The 18752-nt window shown below is 35.3% G+C and overlaps 1 protein-coding gene across 4 annotated transcripts in view; it reads left to right on the top strand.

The window, feature by feature from the left end:
* Positions 1 to 18752, top strand: part of Rps6ka3 (ribosomal protein S6 kinase A3) — a 110212-nt gene that overhangs the window by 17023 nt on the left and 74437 nt on the right. The window contains exons 2-5 of one of the 4 annotated variants that reach the window (XM_027432757.2): positions 4190 to 4283; positions 5235 to 5271; positions 10505 to 10551; positions 11573 to 11629. In XM_027432757.2, the coding sequence (XP_027288558.1) occupies positions 10549 to 10551; positions 11573 to 11629 (60 nt within the window). In that variant the 5' untranslated portion in view covers positions 4190 to 4283; positions 5235 to 5271; positions 10505 to 10548. The remainder of the gene's footprint in view (positions 1 to 4189; positions 4284 to 5234; positions 5272 to 10504; positions 10552 to 11572; positions 11630 to 18752) is intronic. The other 3 variants (XM_027432759.2, XM_027432760.2, XM_027432762.2) reach the window with 3 other exon arrangements.

Genomic DNA, 18752 nt, shown 5'->3' on the forward strand with positions numbered 1-18752 from the left:
GTGGATTTAGTTATCTGAGTTTGGATTGGAAAGCTGAGGTAAATCATTTGTCCAAAGACAACTGTAATAAAGGGCAAGCCAGGTTTTGCAACTTGATATGGCAGACATCACAACTCATGATCTTCTTTACTACACTGGTTTCCCAGAGTTGTATGATCACAGGAGTCATCCAGCATGCCCTTAAAAAAATACATACTAAGCCATGGAGTTTCTGGAAATCTGATTTTGTTTCTGTGTGGAGGAAGTCCAAATAATTTTATTTTGTATTGTGTTTGTGTTACTAGAAACTGAATACAGGGCCTCACAGGTGCCAAGCAAGCACTCTACCTCCTCCTCCTCCTCCTCCTCCTCCTCCTCCTCCTCCTCCTCCTCCTACTACTACTACTACTACTACTACTACTACTACATGTTAACAGAAAACGCAAGTAATTCTGGTCATTGTACAGGGATTGGAAACATACCATCTATTACAGAGAAGTAGAGCTTGGGAGAAAGGAATAGAATTAGGAATCTACATATCAGTTCTTTTAAAAGTTGGCACTACAGCAGTTCCTCTACTAGTAAAATACTGTAATATTGGATTGTGGAAATTAGAAGATTGCATTAGAGTCCTTACTCTGTAAAGAAAACCCATATTTTATTTTTCTTTTAGGTGACAACAGCGATTCCATCCATTCTTTGACATTATCTTTCTTTACACTAAGGAGCAAAATGCACCACTGATAGATATGGATAAAACTATTCTGTATACAAATGAAAGAATTAATACTTAGAGATATAAAATACCTGTAAGCACAGAATTGGTAACTTCCTCAAATGTTACAAAACACAATCTTAAATAATCTTAATATAAAACTTAATTTTTAAAATCAAAGAAATGTAACATTTTCAAGCTTAGGGAGCTCTCAGACTTAGGGGCTTACCCACAGTCTGTGGCAAACTCTCAATTCTAAACTGACCAAAGTTCCATAGCACTCTGAGGATTGTAGGTAACAATATTATTACAACAGTATTTCTAAGTGCGCTTAGTTGGTACTTTACATTTTGACTTTGATTCACTTATTTGCAAAATGTAGCTGTGATCATAAACAAAATAATTTCAACCTCCTTTCATCTCTAACCATTCATAACATCATACCTCATGGTTTATTAATAATTGGAAATAAATTATAGAATATGTGACTTAGATAGCACTATAATTTAAAAGATAGGCAAAAGAAGTGACTAATGGTTGCTACTATTTATTTTCTTAACCAATGGCTATTTAAAAGAAAAGTTCTGGGTGATTGCTATAGTTTAGTTTCATTGTTTAATTTTTCATAATCAGGGAAAATATGTGATTTAGGGCCCTTGAGATGGCTCACTGGGTAACAGTGCTCATTACAAGCCTAACAACTTAAGTCTGATCCCTGAGACCAACATGGTAGGAGGAGAAATTGAATTCCCACAGGGTGTCCTTTGATCTCCATGGTTGTGTTATGGCATGAGCACACACACACACACACACACACACACACACACACACACACACACACACACACACACATTTTAGAGGATATATATGGCTTAGAGGACCCAAGTTCAGTTCCCAGCACCTAATATTAGGGTGCTCACAATCTCCTGTAACTCCAGCTCATATATAAGTAATTACAAATACAAAATAAATATTAAATATTTTTAAATATATTTTATGGCTTAGAACACAGATTTTAATAGATACTTGAGTCCTTAATCTTTTATATTTTCTTTCTAAAATGTAGTATTTATCTATCCTAGTATAAATTAAAACAATTTGTCCTTATTCTATTTTTATGCTAGTTGATACTCATGTTAAAGTTCTCATATCTCCCTTGTTTCCATTTATTTGATGTTATAGTCCTAATACATCTGCTTTTGTGTTGTGGTTTGTTTAGTCTGTGGCTAAATGTTCAGTACTTTTACATATTTACTATTGGATTATTTTTGTGTCTAAAAATATCACATGCTAATTATGTAAAACCTGAAAAATAAACATACACAGAAGGAATTATATATCTCTACTCTTGCTATAATGAAACATTATTAACATATTATTTGTGATTAAAGAATAGAGGGTTAGATTTAGATTTGAGTCTAAAAGTGGGCCCTGCTTTTTATTCTTGGACAGGTTATTGGACTTTTTCATTTGTGCACCAAATATTTATTGAGCATGTACTATGTGCCAGGCATTTTGCTGAGACTACGCTAAAAAATATTTATAAACCCATCTTGGCTTAATTTTTCATTTGTAAATTGATGACAGTGTCTCCTAAAGTTGGTAGAGTCATCAGAAATAATAATACTTAGTATTTGCCTAGTAGTCAAGAGCCCAATAATTGATAACAACCATTATTACTATGGATTCAGTACTGGTATCTTTAGTCCAAATTACTTTTGTGATTACCTTAAGAGGTTCTTTGTCATAGATTTTATGTTCAGCATTAATATTATAAACACTTGCTTCCATTTTTATTTAAAAATGTAAATTAATTGTACAAAGAAGATCTTGGAAATGATACAGTGAAGTGTTAAAACACTTGCCTACCATGAGTGAAGGCCTGGGTTCAATTCCTGCAACTGCAAAAGTTAGTTGCATGCTTTCTCTTTCTTTATGGTTTTATATAGTTACCTCTTTATTGACAGTAAATAATGCATTTTTATCCTTCTCAAAAAATGCAAGCCTACTGAAAGTTTTTAGTGTGAAGCATTTTACACAGAGAACAGTGAAAGTAGCATGAACAAGCACCATTTTCTAAGAATAAAGCCTCAGAACTACCAATTCCTGACCCACTATTTTATTCCTGCTGCTTCCCCTCCCACACACTGCCCTGTACATACTTCCTTGCACCATCTCCAATGAATTATTTTGAAGCTAATCCTAGATGAGTCAACTCCAATGTAAATATTTGCATCATATTTCTTCAAAGATAGAGACTTAAAACACTCAGCTGTCATACTATTATCACACATGAGAATAATTCTGGGGCTGATGGTTCAAACCTGTAAGCTCAGCCACTTGAGGCTGAGGCAGGAGGAAGATTGCAGGTACAAGCTTGCCCAAGCTGTATGATGGGTTCAAGTCCAGGCCTGGCAATTTAATGAGATACTGTCTCCAAACAGAAGAGGACCACAGATATAGCCTAGTGTTAGAATATTTGTCTAGCTTGTGTGAGGTCCTTGATACTGCCTCTAGCAGTTCAAACTAAAGGTTCCAATAGCATCAAATACTAGTCACTTTAAACAGACACTTGACATTTTTATATCACCTTTAAAACGGTTGCTGTCATTTTGTGTTACTAACTTGAAATTTTTTTTCTTCTGACATATGGAATGCTTTCTTTGAGACAATTGTGAAAGATAGCCGAAAGACTTACTGGGTTTGAGTCCTGTTTCTGCCATTCACCAATTTATTTGCCAAGCTTTGGTTTCTTCCGCTGTGAAATATGGGTAATTAATACCTCATTCTTAGGGTTGAATATGATGTCAGCATCAAGGACTATCAAGTGTATTAGCCACATAGCACATTATTTAGTGATTCGGACAGTAATATCTGTTTTTATTATTGTGTGGTGTTTCAAAATATTCCAAAATTTATTAAATACAAACAAAAAATAATGGTTGTTAAATATACTTTTAAGAAGGATGGAGAATTAATTTTTTTCTTCTCCTGCTACCTCTTTTGAGTCCATATTAGTTTAGTCCAAGGTTATAAATCTCAACTCTGTAAGATAATTTTTCTTTTACATTGTTTATATACTTAGAGCAATATTTATTCATTTTTTTCTACATTATTCTTTAGTGAGATTAAATTAGTCAATTATTCCTGGATATTAACTTGGTGTCTATAGACGTTACTTCTTCTCATATTCTTGAGCTCTTTATCCTCATGATGGTTTTCTAGAGTGTGCCTTTGAACAGTTTATTTTTAAAAGATGCTACCAAGATGGTGACATTTTATAAGACATTGCAGATGTAAGAATAATTTTCTATGACCTTTGAACTTGAAAAACTAGGGTGAGATATGAAATCCTTTGATCTTAACTGTTTCTTTTAACTCTCTGTAGGTCATTACTTCATCGTCTTCTGGCATTTTATTATGAGGAAAAATCTGAGGTCAATTTGATTTTAGTACCTTTGAAATAACCTATTTTTTCTGCTTGTATGCTTATAGGATTATATCTTTATCCTTGAAATTTAAAAACATTTGCCAGGACATGTCTTGGTGTTGATGATCTCTGTTGAACCTTCTCAGTCTGCAGTCTCAGGTATTTTTTTCAGAACTGGAAAGTTTTCTTATACTTTTGATTGATTAATCTGCTCTGTTTTTTTTCTTAGGAACATTTGTTATTCATAGATTATTTCTGTCTGTCTTCCATAGTTTTTAAATCCTTTCTTTTTTTTCATTTACTCAAGTTTGTCCTTTGTGGCATGGATTCTGTTTTCTGCAGTGTGTGTTCTGATACTTGCTATTCACAATACAGACTTAATTTTTGCTACCGTGTTTTCATTTCTTTACTCCCAACATAACTTGTTTCATAAACAGAATTTCCCTTAGGGGTACACTTCAAAAAACATGAGGTGGATCTAGGCCTAAACGTTATTTTCTGAGGCCACAACTACAGGACCAAGAAAAAAAAACAAATAAAAACTTAAGAAAGGGCCCTCATAAACTTAAAAGTGTAGATACAAGCCAGAGGTCATACCTACCTAGTCTAGAAAATAGAGCAGTCCTGGGTACCAGCAAGTTTTTGGTAGCAAGAAAGCTAATAAAGCAGGCATAACAGCATTGTAACTAGAAGATAAACCAATTTTTCTAATTACATTAATTGATTTTTCTTTTTAAAATACATAATAAATGCATATAATTTTGAAAAAAGAAACAGTACCAAGAAGAAAATCCTATGGCCCAGGTAACCACTGATAAGATTTTATGTTTTGCTAGTTAACATGCTCCCATGTTGGGAGGGAGGGTACAGAATTGGGATCATACTTACAGCTTTATATCCTTTTAATGTAATATATTGCAGGCATATTTGCATCATTAATTTTTCATTAGGCCCTGATTTTAACCATTGCATAGTGTTCCTACATATGAATAGATGTATTGTGATTTATTTAACCAGTCCCCTGTTGGTCATTTAGATTGTTTTCTATTTTAAAGTATAATGAATATCACTGTACATAAGTCTTTATGCACATCTCTGATATTTCCTTAGGATAAATGAGGAGCTGATTCTTAATCCTGTCACATTGGTAAGGATTATATACATTCCTTATTAAGAATATGAAATGCTTGTTTCTTATTGTTTCAATGTGATTGCATAGAAGCTTCTTTGGATTCTGAACAATACAATGGTATCTTGACCAAAGTTGGAAAGAGGTTTCTGCTGCCTTGTGCACAGCACCTTTATAATGAAACTTCTGCTACATTACACTTTCAACAGGAAAACCACTGCTAGGATCAGGGAGGTTGGAAGGCAGATATACTTGTAGAAATGTTAGGGTGTTTTGTTTTGGGGTTGTTGTTTTCTTAAGTTGCTCCTTCCTGCAACTTGGGTCTCTATATTAATATACTATGGCTTCAGACCCTTTTCTTCTTCCTTTCTTACTACTTTAGACTGTTACTCTCTATGAGTAATCTTTTTCTCCTGGTGTTCTTATGTGCATTTCATCTCTAGGTGAGAGAGTGTAAGTAGCTGGTATGTCCTACAAAGGTAAAGGTCAAATTTCGTCTATCACAGATCACTTCTTAGTCCTAATACACTTCTTCCACCTGATCTCCTATTAGAAAGTCAAAGAATTTTTTAAAACTTATTTTGTGTTTTTTTTTTCAAAGAAACCAGACAATACCCTGGGAATATGTGGTTGACATGCACTGCAGCACAATAATCTTCATAATAGAGTTGCTGAGTGAAACATTTTTAACTAAGAAAATAGTATTTTTTAACATTTCAGCATTTCCCTTAAAATACTTGGGAATACTTTAGAAGTATTGAAACTTCCATTTAGAATTACTGTTTGAATTGCCCATCATGGCACCTCAAAGACGATCTCTAGTGATCCATGTATATATAACATTGAAAGTTGTTTTGAAAACAACAACTGCTGAAACTGAAGCGAACAGTCTCCTTTATCTGATTTGTTCTGATCAGACCCATATTGTAGATTAATCCAATTTGTGATTTTTACACGTTTCAAAGTAACAAAGTAAAGCATGATTAGCATTTCCTACCCTTTTCGAGTATTTCACATCATATTTGCATATGTACAATCTGCCAAGCTCTACGAGGTTTTTTTTTTTTTTTTTTTTTTTGCCTGGCAGGCATTTTGGTAGGATGAGAGAGGATAAATACATTTGCCTCACTTTAAAACTTTTTCATACTTATTCTTCAGCCACATTGTACAGAAAAATAGCACACATATGAATTTCTTCTATCCTGCTTGGCAGGAAATTGACTGCCATGAGTGGTGAGAAAGGCATTTCTCCTGTTCTTCATGGCGTAAATCTTTAGAAGTTATCTGCAGAAATGGAAACATTTCCCAATCATTTGAGACAAAAGAGAAAATGTGTAGAATTTACTGTCCTGTTATAGACCCTTCTAATTCAATATCCTTCGAGGTTGGCATTATATTATACATCTTATGAGCAGAGAAACTGCAGCTTAAATTTTTAATGAAGTTACCCAAAGTTCAGGTAACTGTACCAGTATGGGGCATGGCTAGGGTGTAAAAGAGGTACTGACCAACTTCAGTATACACTTTTATAATTGTCTTAAAATTAGAGAAATCCACTTTCTTGTTTAGTAGATCCTATCCCTCTAGCTTTAGAAACTGTAGAAAGTGCAGCATTGAGTCAGACTGGTCATCTGTTTATCCTAGTCTCTAGTGATTACCAAAGGTCAGTTTTCAAAGGGGAAATAAACTTCTTAACAGCAAACATAACATATTCATTTCTAATCGTATTTGAATCCTTGTTTGATGAATGATACCAAAGGTTGATTAAAACAAAGATTTTTTTTCTTTTTAGTAGAGAAAAAGGTTTGTAAAGTTGGTATGTAGGATAACATTGGCTTTCCTATTTTCCAACTTTAATAATGAAGTGCAAAGTTTAATCTTCCCTAAATTTAGCAAGAAGTGGATTATTTGCTTACACTAGAGAATAGGATACCTTTGGGATCATGCTTCACTTCAGTTGTTTCTTAGAATGTTTACTTTCAGTGTTAATTAGTCAAATATTTCACAAAAGATAATGCATTGTCAAAATTTGTGAGTGACATGGGTGAAGTGGTTTACAAATTTTCTATTCCAATAAATAGAAACTGGAGCAATAAGATTATAGATGGGAAAAGATGAATCAAAGCTTTTTAATTAAGGCTTTTTCTGTGGGAATAAGTAACAACAGGTTCAAGATGAAAGATGCATTATCTCGGGGTATGTCCAACATATTGCTGGCACATGATAAGTTGTACTATAAGTAAAAAAAAAAAGTCAAAATGGGCACTAGGTGGTTTTCCACATAAAGGTAGCTTGGAAGCTTGAAGACCTTAGTTCAGTCCCTGGGACCTACATAGTAGAAGGTGTGAAGCCATTCCCTCAGGTTGCCTCTGACCTTCATACACACACTATGGCACGTATAACCACCACCAAAAGTTAATTAAATAAATGTTAGCACTAGAGAACTAGATCAGTAGTTTAGAGGAATTTTTCTTGCAGAGGACCCAAATTTAGTTCCTAGCACCCATGTTAGGTGGCTCACAACTGTCTATAATTCCAGGGGATGCAACACCTCTGGCCCCATTGGCACTTGCATATACCTACACATACCCACCAAAATAGATATTTAAAAAAAGACAAGGACTGAATCTACAGAAAACTTAGTATGTGTCAACAATATGTTGAGGCATACCCAAAATTTTGCAAATGTGAATAGCATCAATGAAAGTTTATTATCTAGGAAAGGGAGGTGACGTGCCTACATTTCTTCGTCTTTAAAACCAGAGTTGGAATGTTGATTGATTACATGTGCTTTAATATACTATTCTTTAAGATGAATTAAGAATATGCTCAGCAAATAGGATTATGAGTCTCATCTGTATTAAATATTTGGAGAAACCTGAGTTATCTGTAAAAGATAAGACTTGGGCACATTATAGGCATGGATACAGATTTACTTCCAATGGCTTTGCAGGTAATCTAAAGGCAAATTAGTCTTCATTTATTTAGTAACTTCTTCAAGTGGAATTTGTGAGTGAGGAAAGAGGAATAATAATAATGACACAATGAGGAATTGTGTCTAGCAGGCAGTATTTTTTTCAGAGGCAGTCTAGTACTGTGTTACCTGATAAGCCTACATTCTTTTGGTGGGGGGGTTGAGGCAGGGTTTCCCTGTGGCTTTGGAGGCTGTCCTGGAACTAGCTCTTGTAGACCAGGCTGGTTTCGAACTCACAGAGATCCACCTGCCTCTGCCTCCTGAGTGCTAGGATTAAAGGTGTAAGCCACCACCACCCAGCTGAGTCTACATTCTTATCCTAATAGCATTTGAATAGAGTAAAAAAAAAACAGGGTAGAAAGAATTTAAATAAATTATATGCAGTTGAAAGAGAAAACTTTTGAGATGTCTTACTGATTACCAGCAGGATTTTATGTTGTATCATTTTATCCTTATGAAGCTATATCATCTTAATAGTACTTTACATTGATATAGCTTACTAACAAAGTGCTTTCTATGAATCATCTCAATTTTAAGCTGAATATTAAACTTTTGAGTAGATAGGGCAAATAATCTCCATTTGAACAGAGAAAATGATAGGTTAAGAGAGAAAATGATAGGTTAAGAGAAAGTCCAATTTCCCCAAATCATGAGGCTTATGAGTGCCAGGTCTCTATGTCGGTACTGCTGGTCTACCAATTCCAAGTTGAGTGCTGTTCCTGTTGTACCAGCTGTCTTTAAAAGTAAAAATCGAATTGTGATGGTTGTTTTGCATGCATTGAAACTTACAAGGAGCTGATGGTTCTGAAATTCTTTCCCATTAAAAATATCAATGTACCTCCAGTAAGAGCAAGAGTTCTAAAATCCAAATAACAGAGAAAGGTAAATACAATTATTGGATGGTGGCATTCACTAAGAGAGCAATTACAGGAAAAGTAGCAGGTTGGGCAGCCATAGATGAGATGATTGCATCTGGCCATAATAAAAAATAACTAATCTGATTGTTTACTAAATGCCAAATAGTCAGGTTTTCATGTATTTATCCTTCATCTTCACAATCCTCTGAACAAAACTCTCTTAAATCGTTACTTTCTGTGTACAAAAACTAAATCTTACATGGTTTAAATAACTTACCCAATGCTTCATCATTGCTAGTATGAGAACAGGATTTTGAATCTACACTCTTGACTGCAACTCAATATTCTTAAAACTAAGGTTTCCTTGGATTGGATTCAAACAATCAGAAGTCAGTCAAATAAAAAGAGGAAAAGAATGTCTTAAAGATAGTTTGGATGCCCTTACCACAGAACTGGGGGTATTGTAGCCTTTGAAAATGTGTCAGGAAATTAAGATTTTATTTTAATATGCTCCCTATCCCCACCTTCCTGCATTTTGGCACCAGTTTTGTCCTTTGTGTTATTGTATAGACAACTTCTAACATAGGAACGTAGGTGCCCTTTAACGCAGTAGACATTTTAGGATGAAAGACATGTTTACATTTATCTCTAAGTCAGCACCTAGAACATAGCATGAATAAATGAACCAACAAAGAATGAATGAATGAATGATAATAGAGCTGGGGAGAGCAGAGACAGGAATTTAAATTCTGAGCATGTGTCTTACGTGATACTGTGAACTGCCTTTTATTATTTCCCCATTTATAATGCTCTAAAAATGGTTAGCTTAGATCATGGTACATTCGCTGAATCAACAAGGAGTTAGAGGGCTTTTGTCCACTGAGGGAATAAAAGAAGACCCTTTATATTCCTAAGTTGCATTGTTTTAAGTTTTGTTTTTGTTTCTTTAAGATAATGGGCTTGCTATATAGCTCAGGCTGACCTCAAATTTACAGACCTCCTGCCTCAATATCCAAGGTTCTGAGACTATAAACATGGGTCACCACTCCCTACTGTTTTATTTTCAGTTACACAAATAATACATATTTATTGTAGATACTATAGATACATTACAAAACTCAAATAAGCAAAATAAAAGTTGAAGTCATCTGAAATTCTGCCATTTGGAGATAGCCACTGTTAACATTTTGATGTATATCCTCCCAGAGTGTTTTCCCATACAAATATATACATTAAGAGATGCATATATTTGTTTAAAATGGGTTTGTTATAATCCATATTGTTTTGTAAACTGTTTTTTCACTTATTATATGTGATTGTCTTTCCATGTCAATAAATTTACATTTTTATCATTTAATGACCACATAGTATTCCGTTATAAGATGAATCATACTATATTTAACTAGTTCTCTATTGTTAGGAATTTAGGTTTCCAATTTGGAGTTCTTTTTGGAAAAAATAATTATGGTGAGCATCTTGTATATACATCTTTGTACACTTGTCTATTTTAAAAAGTAGAATGAATGAGAAACTAAAATTTTATGTGTGATATTTGTTTGTTTTTAATAGACTCAAATTGTCTTCCTGAAAAAGTGCTGATTTACACCTTCTCCACCAGTAAACCTAGAGTGTTCTTTCCCCATGCCCACTGAGTGTTAGTCTCAGGGTTTTTTTAAGCAATTACTTATTGGAAGGCAAAGGTATCTTTGGGTTAAATGCATTTCTATGACTGGCACTAAGGCTGAATTCTTTTTTCCCTTATTGCTCATTTCTGTTGAGGTTCATCGTTTTTTCTTACAGGTTTGTAAAACAAAGATCTTTATGTATCAAGGATCCCAACTCTTTGTCATGTTGCTTTAGATTTTTGTAATCAGTTTGTCTTGTAATCCTTTGTGTCTGGTAGAATAACTTATGGATGCAAATATCACTTTTTCTTTATGATTTCTATTCTTATCTTGAAACTATTACTCACCCATATTCTAATACTTACTTAGCTTTATTTTTGACTTTTAAATGTTTAGTTCATCTGGAAATTACTTTGATGTAGAGATTGAGCTTAGTTTTCTCTATAATAATTAATCAGTGTTTCTGATTAATTATTAATGACATTGGAGTTTAGACTGTGTTTTGCTGTACAGAGTATTATAAATGATGTTAGGTGAGGTTTGACTAAGACCATTTGTAATACATTTACCTATGAAGTATAAAAGCTCACCTGGAAAGGTAGTCATTGTTTATTAGTTCCATGGAAAATACTCAGGTAGTTTCAAATAATTAAATTACCTCTGAACTTCTGAAACACAACTTGTTGCAAAGTTGTCCCTGCATTCTTAAGTGGTGGTTCTACTTCACTGAATCCCTTTAGGGGTATTGATATTCTAGATGATGGGTTGGTAGTTTTGTTGGTTTATTTTCTTTTTGTCTGTTTTCATATAATTTTGATGTGAAATCTGTTTTGGTAATTGTCTACTTGCTGTGCTTTTCACAGAATGGACAGCAAATTATGGATGAACCTATGGGAGAGGAGGAGATTAATCCACAAACAGTAAGTAAAATAAGTGTCACAAAGGACAGGGACAAACCAGATGTTGTAAAAATATTCTTAATTTTAAACTAAGCAAGGCAATCATTTTACAAATATAAGGCATTCATTGATGCTTTCACATTAGTTTTGCCAAAATATGCTGTGTTTATCTAATTATTTTTTATAAATAAAACCTTGGGAATCAGATATCTGGGTAAGAACCTGAATGATCAAAGAAGTGGCAGAGAAGCAACCAGTGACCTCCTGTCTCTTTCGTTCCTCCATCCAAAAGGGCCAGGATCATCTCTCAGCCCTGACTTACTGCTTTCTGATCTGTCTGTCCTCAGTCCTCCAAAACCTCTATAGTTAATTTTGGTCATCTAACATCTAGCTCCGCCCTCTGATTCAAAACAAACTTTATTGTCAGTCTTTGGGAGTGTCAGAATGCAATCACATTATCACACAACAATATGCCATTTACCTTTCTAAACACTGTTTAAGATTTGCTTTAAAAGAATGACAACACTGGGTCTGATGGCACAGGCCTATACTAAGCTCTCAGGAAATTAAAGCACTAGAATCAAATGTCTGATACCAGCTGGGTTAGTAATAAGTTCCAGGCCAGCCTAGACTACATAGACATTTTGTCTGTGTGTGTGTGTGTGTTCATTTATATGTACACACATATTAAGGTCATACTTTAAAGAAACATTAAACACAGCAAGTGGATTATTGACCATTTTCTCCCTTTTAAATTGTTGCCCAATATTGAATCTCCAAGAACATGACACACATTAAGTACTCATTAAGTATGTATCAATGAATTAATATGTTGCTCCAGTCCCCCCAGGACAGCTGTCCATTGTCAGCAACTCAGCTATAATTTTGTTATTTGATACATACGACAGTTATTTTGCAACTTGCTCTTTTCACTGACATGTCTTGAACATCTTTTCATTATATATACAGATGTAGCTCTTTTTTAAATGGTTATATCTTTTTGCAATGGTTACATGCTATTCTATGCTGTGTATCATATATTTAATGTAATTTTCCACAGTTTTGATAAACTTAGTAGACTACAGAAAAGGTTACATTGAGTCAAAAGTTATGAACATTTAAATTTCAATAGACATTACCAAATAGCCTTCCAAAACTGTTAAAGTTTCAGCATTCGAGAGTACCTGTTTGATCATTTCCTATCCCACACTGGAGTGTTAACAGTATAAACAGTCTTTATGAGGCACAATAAGTATTTAATACTTGCTCATTTTAGTTTGTATCTCATTTGATTATTAGATTAAGTAACTGCATATTGTTAGTCTTCATGTTTTATATTTAGCATGAATTTCTTTTGGGTAGTTCATTTCCCTTTTGGTTTATGTATCTGAATATATTCTGGTCATTAACCTCATATCTATTGTCAATTTTCCAAGTATTGATACAGTTTTTTTAAACATTGATTTTATACCTTACACTGAATATACACATCAGTTTTTATTTTTAAATTAGCACGCCTGTCCTCTGGCTTTCATGTTCTGGCTAGAATACCTATCCCTGTTATTAAAATAAACTCTTATATTTTGACCTAGTAATCTTTTGATTTTTGTTGTGTTGGTGGTTTTATATTTTTCTGTTTTTGCATTTGAATCTGTCATCTACTTGGTATTTTAATTTGTGGTATGATGTTTGTATTTTATTTTACTTACCAAATAGGTAACCTGTTGTCCTAATCCCTGTTTATTCAATAAATAAAATCCATTATTTACCCATTCATTTAAGATACCTCTTTTATCATATTTAGTTTGTCTTTTATGTACTATGTAAGTTTCTGAGAGTTGGCCTAGCAGATTAGCACAAACAGTGAAGTTAACAATAGAAATTTATTCTCTCAGTTTGGGAAGTCAAAAGTGTACTGTCAAAGTTTCCATAATACTACCTGTCCCTGGAAGCTTTAAGGTAGGATCGTTCATTGCCTATTCCAATCCTAGACAGGTAAATATGCTATACCATTGTCATTCTTAGTCATTACATGATGTTATTGCTGCCTGTGTCTCCAAAATTCCCTCCTCATAAGAATGCTTGAACTTGAACATGTCTGTTTGAAGAATACAATTAAACAACCCTCCCTAAGTATTTTGGTCTTATATACTTATTCAACTATTGTGTTTTTTACCATATTTGTGGTATGTACAAGACAAAACGTTTTCTTTCTTTTTTTCTGGTTTTTTGAGACAGGGTTTCTCTGTAGCTTTGGAGGCTGTCCTGGAACTCTCTCCATAGACCAGACTGGTCTCGAACTCACAGAGATCCACCTGCCTCTGCCTCCCAAGTGCTGGGATTAAAGGCATGCACCACCACCGCTTAACAGTTTTATGGCCTTTTACATATAGTTTTTATACACTTATTACTAAGTGTATAAGTAAGATAATTTATGGGGGAGGGTTGGTTTTTGTTTGTTTGGGGTGGGGTTTTTTTATTTTTTAAGACAAGGATTCTCTTTGAGCCCTGGCTATCCTGAAACTCTTTGTAAACCAGGCTAGTCTCGAATTCACAGAGGTATGCCTGCTGAATGCTTGGATTAAAGGCATGCGCTACCAGGTATTTTATAATTCTTTTTTATTGTTTTGTGTTTTTTCCCCTCTGAAGTGAGTCTGAGACTTAACAATGTAGCCTAGAATGATCTCAAACTGGTAATTCTCTTGCCTCAGCTTCAAGTACTAATATTAGAAGGCTACCTACCACACCTCATTTCAAATTTTTGTTATTGTAAATGGGATATTTTTTGCTATGTCTTCCATCTAGTTACTGCTAATATATGCATATGTGTTTCTCTTCTTTGGTAGAGGAGTGGATTTCAGACAGGGTAAATGTAACCCTCAGTCTCTCTAGGTAGCTAAAAAATGTCCTTGAATTCCTGATCCTCTTGCTGTCACCTCCCAAGTAATGGAATTTAGACATGCACCATCATGCGTGCCTAGTTACATGTTTCTATTGGCTTTTTTCAACATGTTGTGAAAGTTAATTTTTCAGAAACCAAACAAATAGTTATGAATACTATATGAGTTATACAAGAATCTATGGGACCCCTGGTAGTGGATCAGTATTTATTCCTGGTGTAAGAAGGGACTTTGGGAGCCCATCCCACATGGAGGGATGCTTTCTCAGCCTGGATACATGAGGGAGGGCCTAGGCCCTGCCCAGGATGATATGACAGACTTTGGGGAACCCCCATGGAGGGCCTTACCCTCCCTGGGGAGCAGAGGGGGGGATGAGGTGGAGGACTGGTAGGGAGTTGGGAGGAGGGGGGAGGGAGAGGGAGAAGGGATTGACATGTGAAGCAGCCTTGTTTCTAATTTGAACTAATAAAAAACAATGTCACTGTTTAAAAAAAAAAGAATGGGTTTATTTTACTCTTCTGCTTAAAGCCCTTCAATAATTCTATGATTTCTTTAAATAAGGGCTAAACTCTTTGATCTGACCTATAGTATCCTGTATAATAAGTAAGGCCTTTTCCCACTTGTCTGCACATCCTCTCTGGCCACACTACTCTGTCCTCTACTCAGAGTCCACACATTCAAATATGTTGTCAGCTTCTCTTTTGCTTCTGCACTTTCACAGTTATTTCTTCTCCTGTAGTTCTTAACTACCCATCCCTTTCCATTTAACCTAATCATCTCTGAGGTTCAGATTTAGATATCATTTTAACTGAGTTATCTTCCTGACCCAACTAGGACTTTGACTTCCATTTGAGTAAGGCATTTTCCTTTATCCAGCCATAGTAGTCTGCATATCTTAATGCAAATGCTACACCAGATCCCATTTAATTTCCATATTCCCCATTAAAGTGTAAACTTCATGAATTAGTGGCCAAATGTGGCTTATTCATTGTTTTATAGTACCCCATTGGTATAGAGTAAGTATTTGTTTATTCACTGATGCATGGATTAAATTTTACCTGTGGAGAAACTCACACGTAAAGCCTAGTGCTGGGGCTATCATCAGATCTTGTCTAGATTCTCACCCCTCTCAAACCATTTGAGGTATTTTGCATCATGGTCTATAATATATAATATATGCATAAATATATACAGAAATGATCAGTGTTAGCATTGAACCTGTTTTGCTTTGTGTAACAATTCTCTTAGAAGGGAAACCTCCACATTTTCTACTTTCTGTAGTCTAAAATGAAAGTATGTGATGTCATGTGGCTTGTACTTTTGCTTATGGCACTCCTGATACTTCATCTAGGAGCTGCATTGTAGAGACAGGTTGGGAAAGTTTAGATCTGTGATATTACCAGCAGTGTGGAAGATCAGTGAATATGGAATTAGGTTTAGTTATCAGATGCAAACAGGACTTCTCTAATGTAATTAAATCCAAAAGACTATCCAGCTAATGAGGTGGCTCAGTGGGTAAAATGTTTGCTGTGCTAGCATGAAGGCCTGAGTTTGGATCCCTGGGATCCGCATAAAGTTCAGGTGCATGGTGTGAGTAACCCTAGCACTGGGGGTATAGAGACAAGTGTACTGTTGGTTAGGAGCTTGCTGGCCTGGCGGTCTAGCTGAAACAGTAAGCTTCTGGTTCAGTGAGAGACACTATCTCAAAAACAGAGGTGGAAAGTGGTAAAGGAAGGCATGCTTGGTCAATCCCTGTCCTTCAGATGCACATCCATGTGCATGCACTCTTACATGTATGCACTCACATGCATATACTTCACACAATAAATAAATCTAAAAAGATTTCCAAAATTTATATTAGCCTTATGCTGGAAAAATTTTCTTACCTTAAACTACAAGTAAAAGTTACTTTTTGTCAGCTACTAATGATTTACATGGTGAAAGTTAAAATGCTATATTAATCAGGTACAGTTTTTATAGGCCAACAGTTTGGACACAGCTTAGCCTAACCTTTGAGTTTCAGAGACTGCAGTCAGGATGCTGGCCCCAGATAGAGTCTCATCTGAAATTTCACTAGGCATGGATCTGCTTCTAAGCTTACATGGCACCTGGCTCAGATTCCTAGCCCACAGGAACTGTGAGATAATTTATATATGAAGATTATTAAGTAGTAGGCATTTTTGTAGGTTGATTAACCCCTTTACTATGGTCTGGAATACAGAGTTATGATAAGCCAGTTTTCACCAGGACAATATGTAGGATGAATAAATATGAGAAAGAAGAAACCTGGGCCTCTTAATGACCTAGTGTTCTAATGACAGCTCTTCACCCTAAGCTATCTTCTTACCTGTGAATTGCTCTTTGAGAAATTAAAAAGGCACTTATCCTATTTGAATCCTTGCATTTTGGGGTCTTCTACTTAAAGTGGCTTAGTCTGTATCTAAACAACTCAAATCATTGATGAGCTGAGCTCTTCATGTCTGTTTGGTGCTAGGTACTCTGTTAGAGGTACAAAAGAGTGTAAGAGAAACTTTTCGTTTTAAAGGCAAAACAAAGCTGCTTTGGTCCTCTTCTCCTAGGGGAAATTATCAATCAAAACAATTGGGAAAATAAACAGAAGCTTGATTTTTTTTAAATCAGAAGACTTCTATAATTTGAATCACAAGACATATTATTGAAGGCCAGATAGAAGCCTAACAATAGGATGTCACAGAATCTCAAATGATTTTAGAGGGATACTCCAATATGAAGCAAACCTTGTTTACAGCCCTGGAAGCTCAAAAGAAATCAAGAAGAGGATCTCCAGGTACTGTGGGAAGTGAAGTTGTAACATGGAGCTAAAAAACATGGCAGCCTGCAATAAAGCATGCCAGCTGACTAGGCCCCAAATTCCCATACTATTTAGTGCCTCTTTTTGATATAGAGTTACCTAGGCTGACTTTAAACCCCTGTGCTCATGCAGTTCTCGTGTCTCAGCCTCCTGAGTAGCTGAAACTAACTCCTGGAGTATAATGCCCCACCCTTATTCTAAATAATAAAAGGTAAAGAAGGAGATAAAGGAAATAGAGGGGGGAAAACACCATTAGAAACATTTTCGAGGGCTGGAGAGATGGCTCAGAGGTTAAGAGCGCTGACTGCTCTTCCAGAGGTCCTGAGTTCAATTCCCACAACCACATGGTGGCTCACAACCATCCATTATGAGATCTGGTGCCCTCTTCTGGTGTGCAGATATACATGGAAGCAGAATGTTGTATACATAATAAATAAAATTTTTTAAAAAAGAGAAAAACTCAGATTTAAAAAGAACATTTTTGCATCATTTAATCTCTGAAATCAGAACGATGCCTTTTAATTGACTTATTTTTTCTTTGATACCTATATAATGGTGCTCATTTTCTTATATTAGGTAGAATATGATAGCACCATTTGCCCCCAAGTAAGGATGAGTCTCTGGATTAAAAAGTCATATCCTGTTCTCAAAAATAGTCATTTTTATGAACTACCAAAACAACAGGAATAAAGGTACCCCCCCTTGTTTGGTTTGGTTTGGCCAGCCTGTCATATAACTGGGATTATAGATATGTAACATTATGCCCTATTTCTAAGAACTGTTTAAAAATCATATACAGGATTGGATATAAGAATCCTATTACATGATAAAAGAGAAAAAACAATGTCTTTAAAAGGCATAGTAAAAATGATTTTCAGCCAGTATATTTTCAGACATTACCTATTGTTATGACAAAGCACGAGGGAACCTTGGCGGATTCATAGTGGGCGAGTTTGACCGAGGCGGAGGACAGACATGCCAGGCAGACAGAGTTTAGTGAGAAGTTTTATTAGAAAGAGAAAGGGAGGAGGAGAGAGAAAAGAGGTAAAGAGACAAAGAGGGGGACAGAAGAAAAGAGGGAGACAGGAAACATCCTGTCTGCCCCAGGGAAACGGTGGGAAAAAGAGCATAAGTGGACGGGTGTCTGTCTTTTAAAGGGGTCCTTTGCACCTGCATGCAGACTGGTAGTCATGGAACCCTGGACTGACCAAAGTACTGCTTGAGTACATTCTGCCAGGTGACGGGCAAGCCAGCATAATGCCTGAATCCTTACACTTATTGGAGGAAGTTTGTTGATGAAGAAAAAGAGACACAGTACTCAGGATACAAAGTATCTAGTACTACAGTCCTGCTGAAGAAAAGACCTTCCCATCGTGATAAATAAATGAATATTCAGAAAGCTAGTTTATTCAGT

The sequence above is a fragment of the Cricetulus griseus genome, chromosome X (genome assembly GCF_003668045.3).
Source record: "Cricetulus griseus strain 17A/GY chromosome X, alternate assembly CriGri-PICRH-1.0, whole genome shotgun sequence".
NCBI lineage: Eukaryota > Metazoa > Chordata > Mammalia > Rodentia > Cricetidae > Cricetulus > Cricetulus griseus.